At 46.4% G+C, this 19,850-nt stretch overlaps 1 protein-coding gene across 1 annotated transcript in view; it reads left to right on the plus strand.

Annotated features, from left to right (window-relative positions):
- Positions 1-1,877: 1,877 nt before the first annotated feature.
- The window catches only part of dnajb12a (DnaJ heat shock protein family (Hsp40) member B12a), a 37,731-nt gene continuing 19,758 nt past the window's right edge, over positions 1,878-19,850 (plus strand). The window contains exons 1-3 of the mRNA XM_085970645.1: positions 1,878-2,087; positions 14,700-14,880; positions 18,393-18,538. Coding sequence (XP_085826771.1) covers positions 1,955-2,087; positions 14,700-14,880; positions 18,393-18,538 — 460 coding nt within the window. The 5' untranslated portion in view covers positions 1,878-1,954. The remainder of the gene's footprint in view (positions 2,088-14,699; positions 14,881-18,392; positions 18,539-19,850) is intronic.

Consider the following 19,850-nt stretch of genomic DNA (forward strand, 5'->3'; position numbering starts at 1 on the left):
ATTTAGAATTAGTACTACAAGCATAATTGGGGTGGATTGAGGAAATGTTTTCATGCAAAATTGTTAGAATACAGATTGACCACAAGTGGCCTTTGGAATTAGATAAACCTTTAATGGTAAGGATAAAATCGGGGAAATGGGATTAATGTGCTAGAAAATGAATGTATCAACATGCAGACATTGCACTAGCCATCTGCCACAGCGTTACTGAGCATGCTCTCCTGTAGGAAGATGCCACGGCTCCAGTCACAGGCGAGCATGCGCTTCCTGTAGAAAGATGGCGATGGCAACGCTACAATGTAGTAGGCGAGCCCGCACTTCAACCGAGGATTCCCCTCTACCATGGTTGACGTGGCCCTCGACCACGTCTGTTCCATTTCCCGCACTTCTGCTCTCACCCCTTCCCCTCCCTCCCGGAACCACGAAAGGGTTCCCCTTGTCCTCACCTTTCACCCCACCAGCCTCCACATTCAACGGATCATCCTCCACCTGCAGCGTGATCCCACCACCAAATGCATTTCCCCCCCCACCAATCAGCATTCTGAAGGGTCCGCTCCCTCCGCAACACCCTGGTCCACTCCTCAATCACCCCCAACAGCCCCTCCCCTCCCCTCCCCACGGTACCTTCCCGTGCAAGCGCAGGAGATGCAAAACCTGCCCTTTCACCTCCCCCCTTCCCACTGTCCAGGGCCCCAAACACCCCTTCCAGGTGAAACAGCGATTTACTTGGACTTCTTGCAATTTAGTATACTGTATTCGCTGCTCACGATGCGGACTCCTCTACATTGGGGAGACCAAATGCAGATTGGGTGACCACTTTGCGGAACACCTCTGTTCAGTCCATAAGCGTGACCCCGAGCTTCCGGTCGCCTGTCACTTTAATTCTCCGCTCCACTCTGATCTCTCCGTCCTCGGCCTCTTACACTGCTCCAACGAAGCTCAACGTAAGGTCGAGGAACAGCACTTCATCTTTCGATTAGGCACTTTACTTCTGGACTCAACATCGAGTTCAACAATTTCAGACTATAACCTCGGCCCCCAAGTTTTCTTTTTTCTCTCAGATGGCAGCTGTTGATGATTCTGCCATTGCCATTTACACCTCATCTAGAGTCATCTTTTGTTTCTTAACTCATCCCATTACCATCTCCTTTTACCTCGCACCATCGTCCATTTTGTCATTTAATCTCTCCGGCCTTGCAGCCGATCACAGACCTTGTCTTTTCTTTCCTCTCCTCCCCCCTCTCCCTGCCCCTGCTTAAAATCTGTTACTTCTTCAACTTAACATAGAAACATAGAAGATAAGAGCAGGAGTAGGCCATTCGGCCCCTCGAGCCTGCTCCGCCATTCAATGAGATCATGGCTGATCATCCAAACTCAGTACCCTGTCCCTGCTTTCTCCCCACATCCCTTGATCCCTTTAGCCTTAACTTTTTCCAGTTCTAAGAAAAGGTCATCGGCCTGAAATATCAACTCTATTTCTCTCTCCACAGATGCTGCCTCACCTGCTGAGTGTTTACAGCATTTCCTTTTGTTGTTATGCGCTTCCTATAAGATGGCAACAACAAAGCTCCACAGCCGAGCATGCGCCTCCTACAGTAAGATGGCGGCGACAAGGCTACACTGTCGCAGGTAAGCATATGCGCTTCCTATAGTAAGATGGTGGTGCTAAGGCTCCACAGCCACAGGATGCGCTTCCTGTAGCAAGATGGCGGCTGCAGCAAAGTTTTACAATCACAGGAAGCATGCGCTTCCTACAGGAAGATGGCGGCGGCAAGGCTTCATAGTCGCAGGCGAGCATGCGCCTCCTGGAGACGGGCCGAGCAGATCCCGAACGCGCTCGGCTGTTTCCGTCACTGACAGTGACGTAGCCGAACGCGCTCGTGTTTTTCCGGCTTCGAATGTGACGACACCGAGAGCACCGGCAGCGGCCGTTCAACCCCCCCGAAGCCCGAAAATGGAAGGAAACCGAGACGAGGCGGAACGCTGCACGGAGATCGGTTTGAACGCGCTGAAGCACGGCAACAGGGAAGAGGCGCTCAAATTCTTACGGAAAGCTCAGAAGTTGTACCCGACCGAAAAAGTTAAAGGTGAGCGGCGGCGCCAGGCTGAGGCTGAACAGCGGCCTGTCTCTCGGACCGCCAGCGAACAATGCGCATGTGCCGGGGGCCGCTGGGGCCTCTGGGAGTTGTAGTTCGCTGGCGCATAGCGCGCCGCTGTGAGGCGACCTGGGGGAACTACAACTCCCGCGGTGCAACTCGGCACGCCTGACAACAAGACCGCCCCTCCAGATAGGGGCAAAGGGCTTGTGAGGAATGTAGGCCGGAGAAGAGCACGAGTTCATGCACTTTAAGGATGCCTATCAAAAGGAGCCCCCACACACAGTGTCAGTGGGTAGCACCCTCTCCTCTCAGTCAGAAGGCTGTGGGTTCAAGTCCCACTCCAGAGACTTGAGCACAAAAATCCAGGCTGACACTCCAGTGCAGTGCTGAGGGAGTGCTGCACTGTTGGAGGTGCTGTCTTTCAGACCTCTCAGGTGGATGTAAAAGATCCCACGGCCAACATTTAGAAAAAGTTCTCCCTGGTGTCCGGGCCAATATTTATCCCTCAACCAACACATAAAAACATTATCACGTTGCTGTTTGTGGGAACTTGCTGTGCGCAAATTGGCTACCGCGTTTCCTACATTACAATAGTGACTACACTTCAAAAATTACTTCATTGGCTTTAAAGCACTTTTGGACATCCTGAGGTCGTGAAAGACGCAATATAAATGCAAGTCTTTTTTTCCATACAAACCACAAATTTGACAATTGTCACTCAGTCCAATCACTTATTTTGGATTGAAAATGCCCCCGTCACTTTCCGAAATATACACAGCTCTATATACAGTAAGGGTTGGTCATTTATGTCACTTGTCAGTCCTAACACTTCCCCTACCTTGTTGACTCTGGATGGGCTGCATATTATGATCTTTTAGCAGTGTATCTACAAGCTCCATGGATCTCTCAAGATTTACACATTAGATTTTAACATTGACATGGGGTAAACAGCACTGAGTGGAGCTTTATTGACCCTCCCCATCAGTGCTACTATAATCACATAACCTCCTAATAACTGGGACAAGATGGGGTGTAGAAGTGTTTCTTAACTTCACTCCTGAAAGGTCTGGCTCTAATTTTTAGACTATGCCTCCTAAAAGTTAGAGCCAGACCTTTCAGGAGTGAAGTTAGGAAACACTTCTACAGACAAACTCTCTTCCACAAATGTCAATTGATGCTAGATTAATTGTTAATTTTAAATCTGAGATTGATAGATTTTTGTTCACCAAAGGTATTAAGGGATATGGGCCAAAGGTGGGTATATGGAGTTAGGTCACAGATCAGTCATGATCTCACTGAATGACGGAACAGGCTCGAGGGGCTAAATGGCCTCCTCCTGTTCCTATGTTCTTAAGGAATTTCTTCACTCAGTGGGTGGTGAACCTTTGGAATTCTCTGCCCCAGAGGGCTGTGAATGCTGAATCGTTGAGTACAATCAAGGCTGAGATCGATAGATTTTTGGACTCTAGGGGAATCAAGGGATATGGCGATTGAGCGGGAAAGTGGAGTTGAGGTTGAAGATCAGCCATGACCTTATTGAATGGCGGAGCAGGCTCGAGGGGCCGTATGGCCGACTCCTGCTGCTAATTCTTATGTGCATTTTAGGACACTTGTTGACATCGCATATCTTGCCAATTCTGCACAAATTCAGTAACAATTTGGATTTTATACAACATTGTTAACAAAGCAAAACATCATGAGGGTGGGATTAGATGCTGAGCAAGAGTTAGGAGACAGCTGGGGAGTTGGCCAAAGCTGCATCAGAAAGATAGTGTTTGAACAGGCTTATGAAGATGGTTAGAGATCTGACATGGGGGAGAGGATTAGGGAGAGAGTTTCAGAGTGCAGGGTGTGGTAGTTGAAGGCTCTGCCACCAATGGTGAAGGGATACATAACTAACCAAAACATGATTGAAAAGTAAGTTCCTGGTGTTTTACAGGAGACATCACTGTCTGAATGTACAGCACCAGGGGTTAACTGTGGATTACCTAGTCAATTTTTTTAAAGTCACAAACAAGCACTCATTGCTACCAGGCCTAGATTAGGCACTTAGTTTCTGGAGTGCAGATTGAAACCACAATATTCTAACTCAAAGGCAAGAGTGCTATCACTGACATAGGGAAAGGCTGCCCCTAGTTTCAGGTTAATATTGGTGTTTGGGTGTTTTCATTTTTATGGTACGAAAGACGAGCAGCAAAAGTTGACAACACTGTCCAGTCACGTGCTACTTTTGGCAATATGTTGCCAACTTCCTCAATGACGGGTCGACATCTCAAACCAGATTTAGAGTGAAAAGCTTCATGTTAGCCATTTAAGGCTGAGATGAGGAGGAATTTCTTCACTCAGTGGGTTGTGAATCTTTGGACTTCTCTACCCCAGAGGGCTGTGGATGCTGAATCGTTGAGTATATTCAAGGCCGAGATCGATAGATTTTTGGACTCTAGGGGAATCAAGGGATATGGAGATCGGGCGGGAAAGTGGAGTTGAGGTCAAAGATCAGCCATGATCTTATTGAATGGCGGAGCAGGCTCGAGGGGCCGAATGTGGGAAAACTCAACTAGTTCACCAATGTCAGGGAAGAGAACCTACGACCTCTACTGGTCTGGCCTACGTGGCTCCAGTCCCACACAATGTGGTTGACCCTTATTGTCCTCGGGGCACTTTGGGATGGGCAATAAATACTAACTTGCCAATTTCACTTGTACGAACAAAATGTTTTAAATCCCTCCACGGTCTCGCTCCACCCTATCTCCGTAGACTCCTCAAGCCCTACAACCCTCCTCCTCAAACTCTCCGTTCCTCTGACTCTGGCCTCTTACATATCCCGTCCCCTCCTCCCTTTGCTCCACCAGTGGTAGCCATCCCTTCAGCTGCCTAGACCCCACTCTCTGGAACTCCCACTCTGCCTCATCACCTCGCTTTACTCCGCTCCTTAGATCCCAACTCCTTGACCAAGAGACTAGGGGGGGAAAATTCGGTTGCTTTGCGCCTCCTGGCGCCGCTCGCGAAATTGACCAGACATTTTGCGGCGGCGCTAAACACTACCGCCACGATCACCTGCGCCTGCAGATCGTGACGTCAGTCGAGTGCGCAACGCCCCGTTGGCGCCCCAGACCGGATATTGAGTGGCGCCCCCTGCCTTACCGCCTGCCGCTAGCAACGACAGGTTGAGGGGAGCGTTTTGCAGTCAGAAAGAGACTGGGGGAGCGCTATTTAAAGGCGACTGCTTCCTGCCTTTTTTTGTCGGTGACATTTTTGCACCACGCATTCTGAGAGAGAGAGAGAGAGGCTTCTGGAGAGATTCAACGCTGTGTGAAGGAGTTTTGGGTACTGAGCAGCACTTTGCAGGTTTATTTTGATTTGCCCTTCCTTGTATCGACTGTGGGGGCTGCACTCTGAGCTCTTTTCCTGGGCCTCTCCATTGTTCTTTCCAGCAGATTTGATGTACAGGTCTCCCCAGGCTGAGATTCAAGGCTGCAATGAGCAGGATGTGGATGGAGAACAAGATCGACCCCTGTAAGAACTGGCCGGCGCCAGTGTGCCTGTGTTCCATTGCTGACTGACATCACATGAGCTTCACCAGCACTCTGAGGTAGCGCCTCGCTCCTCGGCGTTAGCGCCTTAAGACAGGTGTGTAGCGCCTGATTTAGCGCTCCAATCACCTCCAGGGGTGATAGAAGCCAAGTTTACAGTCGGAGTCAATAATTGCGCCAGGTGCTAAACTTTGCGCCCGGCCGATAATTGCGCCCCAAACGGGGCGATATCGAATTTCTCCCCCCTAGGTCTTTTCAGCCTTGAAGGGAGATGGTAGAAAGGTGAGCTTACTGAGTTATACAGAATAATTAATGGGAAAGGTAAATGCAGAATATTACTTTCCATTAAATTGTGAGAGGACAAGGGACACAGGTTCAAACTAGTAAACGGTCAATTTAATACTGATACTAGGAATCTCTTCACCCAACTTCTCATCTCTCCTTTGACTTAGCACCCATATTTCCTTTTGTCTCTTGCCTTGGGATGTTTTTCTACGTTCAAGGTACTATATAAATGCAAGTTGTTGTTGACTGGTGATTTCCAACCACATTTATGTGATTTTTAAAACATTTAAAAATGTTTTAGTTCAGGGTATTTTCCTCTGCGATGAACTGCAAGTGTTGCTATGGAGATTCCACAACAGTTTCCCCTTGTATCGGTCTTTAGACCCACTGTGGAGCTGATGCAGGGTGTCAATTACTGTCGGACACACGTTACAGTGTTAATAAAAACAGAAAATGCTGGAGACACTCAGCAGGTCAGGCAGCATCTGTGAAGAGAGAAACAGAGTTAACGTTTCAGATCGATGACCTTTCTGACGAAGGGCCATCGACCTGAAACGTTAACTCTGTCTCTCTCTCCACGGATGCTGCCTGACTTGCTGAGTATCTCCAGCATTTTCTGTTTTTATTTCAGATTTCCAGCATCTGCAGTATTTTCATTTGTTTACAGTGTTAATACCTTTTTGTTCAACCTTTGATGTGGCTACGCTGCGAGTTGGTAACACATTAGCCAGGCCGGTTACAATTTACGTTAAACTACAGGTGCCTTTGTTCAGCTGTCTTTAACCTCAACTTGTAACAGTTTCTGGCCAATGTATTACCAAAACACAGTGTGCCCACATCAAAGACTGGGGAGCAATATAAAGTATCTAAAACTGCCACATGGTGAAATGTGCTGGACTATTAGTTGATTCTGTTTCCTGCCCTTTCTCTATGTTTATCTGCATTGTCGGAGGTGCTGTCTTTCGGATGCGATGCTAAACCGAGGTTTCCCCCAACAGAGGAAATAGTTAACTCCCCATCTACCCTATCAAATACCTTAAATATTTTAAACACCTCAATTAGATCACCCTCAACCTTTGAAACTCAAGGAATTACAAGCCAAGTTTATGCAAATTGTTTTCATTTAACCCTTTAAACCCTGATAACTACTATCAGAAGCGAAAACATTGGAATAATTTAAGAAAAAGACTTGCATTTATTTAGTGCCGTTCAAAACCTCAGGACCTCCCAAAGCGCTTTACAGCCGATGAAGTACTTTTTGAAGTGTAGTCACTGTTGCAATGTAGGAAATGCCAATTTGCGCACAGCAAGCTCCCACAAACATCAATGTGATAATGAGCAGATAATCTGTTTTAGTGACGTTGATTGAGGGTTAAATAGTGGCCAGGACACCAGGGAGAACTCCCCTGCTCTTCTTCGAAATAGTACCGTGGCGTCTTTTACATCTCATCCGAAAGACGGCACCTCTGACAATGCAGCACTCCCTCGATACTGGCACTGGAATCTCAGCCTAGATTTTTGCGCTCAAGTCTCTAGAGTGGGACTTGAACCCACAACCTCCTGACTCGGAGGTGAGAGAGTGCTGCCCACTGAGCCACGGTCTGACACTGCAGTGGGGAAATGTAAGGTCTTTCTAGACGGATGCTATATAAATGCAAGTATCTTTAACTTTTGGTAAGTTTTGGCCATTTTGTTTTATAGAAATTGTATTTGTTTTAAATCCTTTGCTCTGCTCTGAATGCTGAACTAATAAGTCTGGACTAATAACAGGGTTTGTAATTATATAAAGGGGGTGTAGTTGCTTTTGTCTGAAATAGTGACACTCACTTGCGCTCATTGCGAGGCTCTGGTCTCATTGTGTAGGCTGTGCCACCTACGGAATCAGCACCGAGACTGTCGGGAATCTTTTGAAGGAACGGGGAATAAGCAGAAATGCATTTTCCATTTTTTTCAATGTCTATTTGCTTAAAAACTAGTTTCAGAACTGTTGCCTTGGAATCGATGTATAGAAATCAATAGACTCCTGAGTATCAGTCCTGACTGTTTTCCTATAAATGTCCATCGGCTGTGTGTTCTGGCCCAGGGCATGTCCTAACTCAAGTCTCACACGAGAGATTCTGGAGTAGCTGAGGTGGTTTCCCCTTGCCTTCCTCGTGGATTTTATGTTCGGAGTACCTTCTCCTAGATGGGCTTCAACCAAGTCGAAAGAGCTCCACCTGCATTTTACAATGGATGGGAAGGACCATCTGCACTCATTGACACAAGTACAGGAAACTTTGGTTTATCCGGAGGTTAACTGTCCGGAATGCTCGAGCCACCGGCAAAAATCAGGAGCCGTTTCGTTAGTTTTTTTTTCTTTTCGTTGCTTTTTTTTCACCAGTCAGGCTCTGCAAGGTCTCGCTGAAGCTGTTGCTAAGCTACAGAGACGCTTGCAAGGTACGGCAGACTGTTTAGAAGCTGTTGCTAAGCAACAGGGTTTGTTGCCAGATACGGAGCTCAAAATCTCCGTATGTTTCAACATTAGCGCTGGTTTGTCCGGCAGTTTTGATGGGACGGCAACAGCTCGGTCCCGTCGGTGCCGGATATCACAAAGTTTCCTGTACTTGTGGATGTCAATATTCAGAGCCGGCGCTCTCGGGCTCCGCTCAGTGCGGGAGTCTGGAGTGGGGCTCGAACCCAACTCTACTAACCCACAGGTGGGGCTATTACTATTGAGCCAGTGATCTCTCCGTCCAGATGCAGATACCCTGGATGTCAACCCAGTATTTAGAGACCATATTCTAGTCCCCACTTACCAGGCTGTCTGGAGTGGGGGTCGAACCCTCACCTTCGGGCTCAGAGACGAGAACGTTACCACTAAGCCAAAGGCTCACTCCTCCTACATGTGCATCAGTGAGCACGTACTGTTCCTTAGTAAATTCTTCACAAAGGTAACCTGCAATCATAACAATCATTGATTTCTATCATTCAATGACTGATCCACTGTGACATATTAGTCGTGTGATAAACTATCATAGCTGGTGTCTTGCAGCCCTTGATAACACATTAGCTGGTGTTGTATAGGCCATTGCCACCTGGTGAGTGGGTAGTTGTTGTCTGATAGTCAGGAGTCCAGTTTTGCCGTGCTGTGCAGTGGCTGGGTTGCTCTAAACCCCACAGGGTTACAGTTACCGCCACAAAGTGTTTCTGACATTGGAAAATATTTTGAGAACTGAGTGCATATTACAGCGCATAGATTGAGCACAGTTTTAAAGAAATTGCAGTTCTTACTTTCTTTTGGAATCACTTTTACGGTATTCATCGTGCCCCAAATTTCTGATAAATAGTGTAATGTTTGGTGCTTTGTATCAGGAGGGAGCTGCGAGCCCTCCCCACAGAGTACCTGTAGGTTCATTGAGTGCTGTATTTTCTGCAAAATGGTAAAGATCTTAAATTAATCTCCATGGCAGTCCTTGTAGCAAAATACAGAGATATCTATTATATTTCTTTAATACAAATATCTCTGTATTTTCATCCTTGTTTTCAACTCCCTCCATAGCCTATCTCTGTAATCTCCTTCAGCCCCACAACACTCCAAGATCTCTGCGCTCCTCCAATTCTGGCCTCTTGAGCATCCCTGATTTTAATCACTCCCCCATTGGCGGCCGTGCCTTCAGCTGCCTGGGCCCTAAGCTCTGGAATTCCCTCCCTCAACCTCTCTTCCTTTAAGAGGCTCCTTAAAACCTACTTCTTTGACCAAGCTTTTGGTCACCTGCCCTAATATCTCCTTGTGTGGCTTGGTGTCAAATTTTGTTTTATAACGCTCCTCTGAAGCGCCGCGGGACGTTTTACTACGTTAAAGGCGCTATATAAATACAAGTTGTTGTTGTCACAAGGATTAGCTCAATGCCCTACTCCTGTTCCTGTGCTCCTATATGACTGCAGATAGATAGGGTAAACGCGTTGTCTTTTAAAATAGAAACATAGAAACATTGAAGATAGGAGCAGGAGTAGGCCATTCGGCCCCTCGAGCCTGCTCCGCCATTCAATGCGATCATGGCTGATCATCCAAATTCAGTACCCGGTCCCTGCTTTCTCCCCATACCCCTTGATCCCTTTAGCCTTAAGAAATATATCCAACTCCTTGAATATATTTAATGAATTGGCCTCTACTGCCTTCTGTGGTAGAGAATTCCACAGGTTCACCACTCTCTGGGTAAAGAAATTCCTCCTCATTTCTGTCCTAAATGGCTTACCCCTTATCCTTAGACTGTGACCTCTGGTTCTGGACTCCCCAACCATCGGGAACATCCTTCCTGCATCTAGTCTGTCCAGTCCTGTTAGAATTTTATGTATCAATGAGATCCCCTCTCATTCTTCTAAACTCCAGCGAGTACAAGCCCAATCGACCCAATCTCTCCTCATACGTCATTCCTGCCATCCCAGGTATCAGTCTGGTGAATCTTCGCTGCACTCCCTCCATGGCAAGAACATCCTTCCTCAGATAAGGCGACCAAAACTGCACACAATACTCAAGGTGTGGTCTCACCAAGGCCCTGTACAACTGCAGCAAGACATCCTTGCTCCTGTACTCAAACCCTCTCGCTACGAAGGCCAACATACCATTTGCCTTCTTAACCGCCTGCTGCACCTGCATGCTTACCTTCAGCGACTGGTGCAAATGGAGCAAAATGGAGTTAAAATTGAAGCGGTCTTTCCTGTCAGAATCTCAAAATGGAGCCTGAAGCTCAGTTGTCTGCGAGATATGGTCCAGGCTGCTTGATCTGTACATCGGGCAGAAGGTCCGAAGTGAGTTGTACCTGTTGGGTAAACAGGTGACCATTGTGACATTTATCTTGATTGACTGACAGCTCTGTTCCCAGATGATCTTTGGTTTAAAATATATACTGTAGACTCGATATTTTTAGTTCAGTTCTTAATTGACACAACACTTACGTACAACTTTATATTGATGCAGGTCTATGATAAACTGGTTCAGCCAAAACCTTGTTAAATAACGAACTGTGTAAGGAATATTCCAAAGAAACAGGTATTTGTAAAATTATAGAACCTACATCATTGGAGCAGGCCATTCAGTCCTTTGGGCCAGTACTTGCTGTTCAGTTGCAGCTATTTACTTTAATCTCATTTGCCTGCCTTTTTCCTGTATCCTTTTATATTCTTCCTTTTCAAATAATTGTCCAAGTCCCCTTTAAAGTATGAAATATAAAGAGAAAATGCTGGAAACACTCAGCAGATCAGGCAACATCTGTGGAGAGAGAAACAGAGTTAACGTTTCAGGTCGGTGAGCTTTTGTCAGGTTATGTTGTGGTCTTTCCCTCAATGGCCGCTTGTGGTAAAGATTTCCATGTTTTAACAACACTGTGTCTAAATTTTGTTTAACTTCTTTGTTCCTCTTGTGATAATCCAGAGTCCATGCTTCCTTGTTAAGGAAGCAGTAGCAGGGCATTTAGAAAAACATACTGCAGTCAAACAGAGTCAGGATGGTTTTAGGAAAGGGAAATCATGTTTAACAAATTTGCTGGAGTTCTTTGAGGATGTAACAAGCAGGGTGGACAAGGGTGAGCCAGTGGATGTAGTGTATTTGGATTTCCAGAAGGCATTCGATAAGGTGCCACATAAAAGGTTACTGCATAAAATAAGAGCTCACGGAGTTGGGGGTAATATATTAGCATGTATGGAGAATTGGCTAATTAACAGAAGGGATCGAGTGCAATGTTTGCGGATGATACAAAGATGGGTGGTCAAAGAATCTGCAAAGGGATATAGACAGGCTAGGTGAGTGGGCAAACATTTGGCAGATGGAGTATAATGTGGGAAAGTGCGAGGTTATCCACTTTGGCAGGAAAATTAAAAAAGCAAACTATTATTTAAATGGAGGGAGATTACAAAGTTTAGAGTGACCCGGGGGTCCTTGTGCATGAAACACAAAAAATTAGCATGCGGGTACAGCAAGTAATCAAAAAGGCAAATGAAATGTTGGCCTTTATTGCAAGGGGTTGGAGTATAAAACCAGGGAAGTCCTGCTACAACTGTACAGGGCGTTGGTGAGACCACACCTGGAGTACTGCGTACAATTTTGGTCTCCTTATTTAAGGAAGGATATACTTGCATTGGAGGCAGTTCAGAGACGATTCACTCGGTTAATTCCAGAGATGAGGGGTTTGACTTATGAAGAAAGGTTGAGCAGGTTGGGCCTATACTCATTGGAATTTAGAAGAATGAGAGGTGATCTTATCGAAACATATAGATACTGAGGGGCTCGACAGGGTAGAGAGGATGTTTCCCCTCGTGGGGAAATCTAGAACTCGGGGGCACAGTCTCAGAATAAAGGGTCGCCCTTTTAGAACTGAGATGAGGAGGAATTTCTTCTCTCAGAGGGTCGTAAATCTGTGGAATTCTCTGCCCCAGAGAGCTGTGGAGGCTGGGTCATTAAATACATTTAAAGTGGAGATAGACAGACTTTTACAAGATTAGGGAGTGAAGGGTTATGGGGAGCGGGCAGGGAAGTGGCTTTGAGCCCACGATCAGCCTTGATCTTATTGAATGGCGGAGCAGGCTCGAGGGGCCAAGTGGCCTATTCCTGCTCCTATTTCTTATGTTCAATTCTCCAATCAGTGAAATAATCCGCCGTTATTTACCTTCTCAAATCCTTTCATGGTTTTGAAAACTTGTATTAGATTCCTCTGCCGTTTAACCTTCTCTGTTCCAGTGGAAAAAGCCCCAATTTTCTGAGAATTTCTTCCTGGCTACCGCCTTCATTCCAGGTATTATTCTAGTGAAATCTTCACTGTACCCTTTCCATGGCTCCAATCTCCTTCCTCTACTTGGTGCCTAGAACTGCATGTGGTACTTCAGCAGTGCTTTAACCATTGTCATCAATTCAACAGTAATTCTTCACCTTTATATTCAATGTCCCTGTATAGAAAATCCTAAATCCCATTTGCCTTTTTCTATGCTCTGATTCTACCTTTATTATTTTAAGTGTTGTACTCAGGTTTTTTTTAATGAATGATCCTTCTCTGTATTATCTTGTAAATAAATCTATTAGTTTTAGAATGAATATATTGGTCTGAAAGCGGGGAGTTTCCCACCTTTTGGAGAAGACAGGAGGATACTGTGAGCATCCCATGTGATCTCCAGAGCACCAAGAGGGAGAATTGCTTATCCTGCAGCTTGCTATCACAATTATGGCATGCACAAGGGTGCATCGGAGGCTCGGTCTGCTTATGGAAACTGCCTTAGTGCCGTGTGCGCAAGTTATCAAGTGTGAGGAAAAGCCAAAGTCCTGCCTGAGAAGACAAAGAAAGCATGGAGCAAGAATAAGACGTTTGCCCATCAAATCCATCCCTCCACATAGAAACATAGATGATAGGAGCAGGAGTAGGCCATTCGGCCCCTCGAGCCTGCTCCGCCATTTAATGAGATCATGGCTGATCATCCAAATTCAGTACCCTGTCCCTGCTTACTTATAAAATTCTGACAGGACTGGACAGACTAGATGCAGGAAGGACGTTCCCGATGGCGGGGGTGTCCAGAACCAGGGGTCACAGTCTAAGGATAAGGGGTAAGCCATTTAGGACAGAAATGAGGAGGAATTTCTTCACCCAGAGAGTGGTGAACCTGTGGCATTCTCTACCACAGAAGGCAGTAGAGGCCAATTCATTAAATATATTCAAGAAGGAGTTGGATATATTTCTTAAGGCTAAAGGGATCAAGGGGTATGGGGAGAAAGCAGGGACAGGGTACTGAATTTGGATGATCAGCCATGATCGCATTGAATGGCGGAGCAGGCTCGAGGGGCCGAATGGCCTACTCCTGCTCCTATCTTCTATGTTTCTCCCCATATCTCTTGATCTCTTTAGCCTTGAGAAATATATCTAACTTAAGAAATATATCTAGACCAGGTACAATCTGCTCCGACATGGGCTGTAAAAAGACTTACATTTATATAGCGCCTTTCACAACCTCAGGATGTCCCAAAGCACTTTACAGTCAATTAAGTACTTTTGAAGTGTAGTCACTGTTGTAATGTAGGAAATGCGGCAGCCAATTCGCACACAGCAAGCTCCCACAAACAGCAAGGTGATAATGACCAGATAATCTGGTTTTTAGTGATGTTGATTGAGGGATTAATATTGGCCAGGACACCGGGGAGAACTCCCCTGCTCTTTTTTGAAATAGTGCCACGGGATCTTTTACGTCCACCTGAGAAAGCAGATAGGGCCTTGTTTTAACGTCTCATCCGAAAGACGGCACCTCTGACACTGCAGCACTCCCTCAGTACTGCACTGGAGTGTCGGCCTAGATTTTTGTGCTCAAGTTTCTGGAGTAGGATTTGAATCCGCAACCTTCTGACTCGAGGCGAGAGTGCTACCCACTGAGCACTGTTGGCAACTGTACCTTATTGTTCAATCTCAAGGGAAACTTCTCAGGGTCTCTCCGCCCACACACGAGATGGTCTTGTAAAACTACACGAGGATAACGATCTGAGTTATGTGGAATAGATTTTCATGCATTTCATAGTGTCCTCACCGTAGATCTGGGAACAGATCCCAGATGTTGTATTTAGGAATGGTAATTCAGGTGGGGGTTGTGTAAGTAATGGGAGAAAATAGTAGGAGCATAACAGGAGAAAATCATTTCCTTCTGTTTTGTGCTAACATAAATAGCTTATTATTCAGTGTAGTGAAATGCCGGCGAGATAATCTGTTGCCAGCCTCTCTGTGTGCACTGTGTCTTCTGACTGATGTCATATTCATTTTCTTTTTCCTCTTCCCAGATTTGATAGAATCCCTGACGCAGAATGGCCATCCATCTGGTAACTTCACCCCATCAGAGGCCTCAGATTCGTCAGAGTGTCACCAAAGGAAAGGAAGCAGGTGTACCAGCTCTGGATCTGGGGAGGCGGGAGGAGAGACACTGAAAAGCTACACACTGGACCAGCTTGAGGCCGTGAAGAGGTAGAGGAAGGACGAGTAACCAGGGAGAAGGAAAAGATAACGGGGCCAGGTGTTTTTGAGTGGGGGGGAGGGGGTTGGTTGGTGAGACCTGGGATGCACCATCGAAAGGCACTGGCTGGATCTCTGGAATTCATACTATCTGGTCGAGGCTTTGTTGTGACCCCTCTCCCTGATAAAAACAATCGTGCTGCTTCTCTCAAACGTTCGGCCCATGCGGGAGAACTTGGCGCTTGTACCTAAAGAGTACACCTGTGGGGTTCTGCCGCCTGTAATCATCAGCAATGGCATTAGGTCCAATTTTGCAATCAGAAAGGCAAAGTTTTGTCTTAATTTTGAGGCATTTCGGGACTTTGCAGCCCCCATTACCACCGCCAGTGGCGAGAATGGAACCAAACGTGGACAGGCACTTTTCCCTTAGAGGCGGAAGGAAAATTGGAGCATGATACACGATTTCAAGGTGGTACAGGCTGCTGTGTGAGGCAAGGGAGGAGATTGCAGGGGCTCTGACACAAATTTTCAGAACCTCTCTGGCCACGGGAGGTACCAGAGGACTGGAGGACAGCTAACTTAGTACCATTATTCAAGAAGGGTAGTAGGGATAAACCAGGGAATTACAGGCCAGTGAGCCTAACATCAGTGGTAGGGAAATTATTGGAAAAAATTCTGAGGGACAGAATTAGTCTCCACTTGGAGAGGCAAGGATTAATCAAGGATAGTCAGCATGGCTTTGTCAGGGGGAGATCATCTCTAACCAATTTGATTGAATTTTTCGAGGGGGTGACTAGGTGTGTGGATGAGGGTAGTGCAGTTGATGTAGTCTACATGGACTTCAGTAAGGCTTTTGACAAAGTCCCGCATGGGAGACTGGTCAAGAAGGTAAGAGCCCATGGGATCCAGGGCAATTTGACACATTGGATCCAAAATTGGCTTAGTGGCAGGAGGCAGAGGGTGATGGTCGAAGGTTGTTTTTGTGACTGGAAGCCTGTGTCCAGTGGTGTACCGCAGGGATCGGTGCTGGGTCCCTTGCTGTTTGTAGAGTACATTAATGATTTAGATATGAATTGGTGGAGTGGTAAATAGCGAGGAGGGAAGCCTCGGGCTACAGGATGATATAGACGGGTTGGTCAGATGGGCAGAACAGTGGCAAATGGAATTTAACCCTGAAAAGTGTGAGGTGATGCATTTTGGGAGGACTAACAAGGCAAGGGAATACACAATGACTGGTAGGACCCTAGGAAGGACAGAGGATCAGCGGGACCTTGGTGTGCATGTACATAGATCCCTGAAGGCAGCGGGACAGGTAGATAAGGTGGTTAAGAAGGCATATGGGATATTTGCCTTCATTAGCCGAGGCATAGAATATAAGAGCAGGGAGGTTATGGTGGAGCTGTACAAAACGCTAGTTAGGCCACAGCTGGAATACTGTGTGCAGTTCTGGTCGCCACACTATAGGAAGGATGTGATTGCATTGGAGAGGGGGCAGAGGAGATTCACCAGGATGTTACCTGGGCTGGAGCGCTTCAGCATGAAGAGAGACTGGACAGGCTGGGGTTGTTTTCCTTAGAGCAGAGAAGGCTGAGGGGGGACCTGATTGAGGTGTACAAAATTATGAGGGGCATAGATAGGGTAGATAGAAAGGAACTTTTCCCCTTAGTAGAGGGGTCAATAACCAGGGGGCATAGTTTCAAGGTAAGGGGCAGGAGGTTTAGAGGGGATTTGAGGAAAAACTTTTTCACCCAGAGGGTGGTTGGAATCTGGAACTCACTGCCTGAAAGGGTGGTAGAGGCAGGAACCCTCACAACATTCAAGAAGCATTTAGATCAGCACTTGAAACGCCATAGCATACAAGACTACGGACCAAGTGCTGGAAAATGGGATTAGAATAGACAGGGCTTGATGGCCGGCGCGGACATGATGGGCCGAAGGGCCTCTTTCTGTGCTGTAAAACTCTAGTCCACTCAGCATTCAGATGATTGTTCTAAATTGTTCAGACCACTCGTATAATAGCCGTTGTGTGAAATCATAGAATGTGATGCAGCACAGGGAGGCCATTCAGCCCATCGTGCCTGTGCATGCTCTCTGAAAGAGCTCTCCAATTAGTCCCACTGACCAGCCTTTCCCCATAGCCATGCAAATATTTCCCTTTCACGTATTTATCCAATTCCCTTTTCAATGTTACTATTGAATTTGCTTTCACCACCCTTTCAGTGAGCGCATTCCAGATCATCATAACTCGCTGCATAAAAAAAATTCTCCTTATCTCGCCTCTGGTTCTTTTGCCAATCACCTTAAATCTGTGCCCTCTGGTTACCGACCCTTCTGCCACTGGAAACAATTTCTCCTTATTTACTTTATCAAAACCATTCATGATTTTGAACACATCTATTAAATCTCCCCTTAACCTTCTCTGCTCTAAGGAGAACAACCCCAGCTTCTCTAGTCTCTCCACATAACTGAAATCCCCCATCCCTGGTACCATTCTAGTAACTCTCCTCTGCGCCCTCTCTAAGGCCTTGACATCCTTCTTAAAGTGAGGTGCCTAGAATTGGCCACAATCATCTTCTTAGGCAGTCCCTGGGAACCGAGGATGACTTGCTTCCACACTAAAAATGAGTTCTCAGGTGACTGATGAGTCCAATGCGGGACCTACAGTCTCTGTCACAGGTGGGGCAGACGGTGGTTGAAGGGGCGGGTGGGTGGGGTGCTTGGGTTGACGTGCGCTCCTTCCGCTGTTTGCGCTTGGCTTCTGCTTGCTCCCGGCGAAGAGACTCGAGGTGTTCGGCGCCTTCCCGGATGCTTCTCCTCCACTTTGTGCGGTATTGGGCCAGGGATTCCCCGGTGTCGGTGGGGATGTTGCACAATACTCCAGCTGGGGTCAAACCAGTGATTTATAAAGGTTTAGCATAACTTCCATGCTTTTGTACTCTACGCCTCTGTTTATAAAGCCAAGGATCCTATATGCTTTTTTAACAACATTCTCAGCTTGTCCTGCCACTTTCAAAGACTTGTGTACGTACAGGAAACCTTTTTTTATCCGGCACGGATGGGACCGACATAGTGCCGGTTCATCAAAAATTCCGGATAACCAAACGCTATAGTAAAAGATAGGGAGAGCTGACAGCTCCGTATAAAGCAACAAACCCTGTTGCTTAGCAACAACTGTAGAACAATGGCCTCAAGTTTCAAGCGTCTCTGTAGCTTAGCAACAGCTGCAGCCACACCCGTGCACAGCACAGATGGAAGAAGGCAAATACAATATGAAGTAAAACCTACTCCTGAATTTTGCCGGTTAACCGACATTTCCGGTTATTTAGGTGCCGGTAAATCGAGAGTTTCCTGTACACCCTTGGATCTCTCTGTAAAATTGTAACATTTAATTTATACTGCCTCTCCTCACTCTTCCTACCAAAATGCAACATTCTTTTAGAAATTATTTTGTTCTTCACGTTGAGCGTGCCAATGTTTACTCGCTGGAAACTGACCTGTTGCTGTGCTTTCTGTCTGCTGTGCAGAATAAAGAAGTGTAAAGATTACTACGAAATCCTAGGGCTAGGTAAAGATGCCCCAGAGGATGACCTGAAGAAAGCCTACAGAAAACTGGCTCTAAAGTTTCACCCCGACAAGAACCAGGCGCCAGGAGCTACAGAGGCATTCAAAGGTAAGTGCCCTGGCACCTGGGCATCCAGCTGGCAGCAGGAGAATTCCATTGTAGATTACTTTAGGAAAGGATCCATTTGGATTTTATCACTGAAAGGAAGACTCCTATTTATATAGCATCTTCTTATCATATCTCACAAACATCTCGGTGTCAGCCGTGGCTCAGTGGGCAGCACTCTTGCCTCTCAGTCAGAAGGTCGTGGGTTCAAGTCCCACTCCAGAGACTTGAGCACAAAAATCTAGGCTGACACTCCAATGCAGTGCTGAGGGAGTGCTGTACTGTCGGAGGTGCTCTCTTTCGGATGAGACATTAAACCGAGGCCCCGTCTGCTCTCTCAGGTGGACGTAAAAGATCCCATGGCACTACTTCGAAGAAGAGCAGGGGAGTTCTTACTGGTGTCCTTGCCAATATTTATCCCTCAATAAAAATCACTAAAAATAGATGATCTGGTCATTATCACATTGCTGTTTGTGGGAGCTTGCTTTGCGCAAATTGGCTGCCACATTTCCTACATTACAACAGTGACTACACTTCAAAAACTACTTCATTGGTTGTAAAGCACCTTGGAAGGTCTGGTGGTCGTGAAAGGCGCTATAGAAATGCAAATCTTTTAAAATCTCACTGGATCACTCTGAAGTGCAGTAACTGATGTTATGGAGGCAAACGTAATTTCCAAGATCTCACAAATACCAAGAAGATGAATGACCAGTTAATCTATTTTTCGTGACTTTGCTGGAGGGAAGACTACTGATCAGGGCACTGGGAGAACTCCCTGCTATTCTTCAAATAGTGCTGTGGGATTCGTACATCCACCAGAAGAGGCAGGCAGGGCCTTTGTTCAATGTCACGTCCAAAGGACAGCACCTCTAACGTTGCAGCATTCCTTCAGTACTGCACAGTATTAGTCAAGACTCTGTGCTCCAGGCCTGGAGTGGGGCTTGAACCAACAGCCCTCTGATTCAGAGATGAGTGTGCTACCAGGTGAACTAAGCTGGCACTGATCCACACTACTGATCTTACAGGGCCATATATACACACCTATAAGATGACACATGATGTAAGATGAACCTCTACTTTCTGGTAAAGATCCTTAAAAAAAAAAAAAAAATCTATGACACAGGTTTTAGTCATCAATTCCAGTGGCTCCCCAAAGAGTGGGAAACTTGATTTGAATGGGCGCTGGAGGTTCCAGACACTGTCGCCTATGACAGAACAGGACACACGGAGCTTGAGAAAAAGAGTGCAGGAGACAGAACCTGAGAGTTGGCAGCATAAGACAGGTAGCCTGAGATCGGAGAGCAGGAGACTACGT

This window comes from Somniosus microcephalus, chromosome 29, assembly GCF_052327205.1.
Source record: "Somniosus microcephalus isolate GS21.2 chromosome 29, FLI_Smic_1.0, whole genome shotgun sequence".
In the NCBI taxonomy this organism is placed as follows: domain Eukaryota; kingdom Metazoa; phylum Chordata; class Chondrichthyes; order Squaliformes; family Somniosidae; genus Somniosus; species Somniosus microcephalus.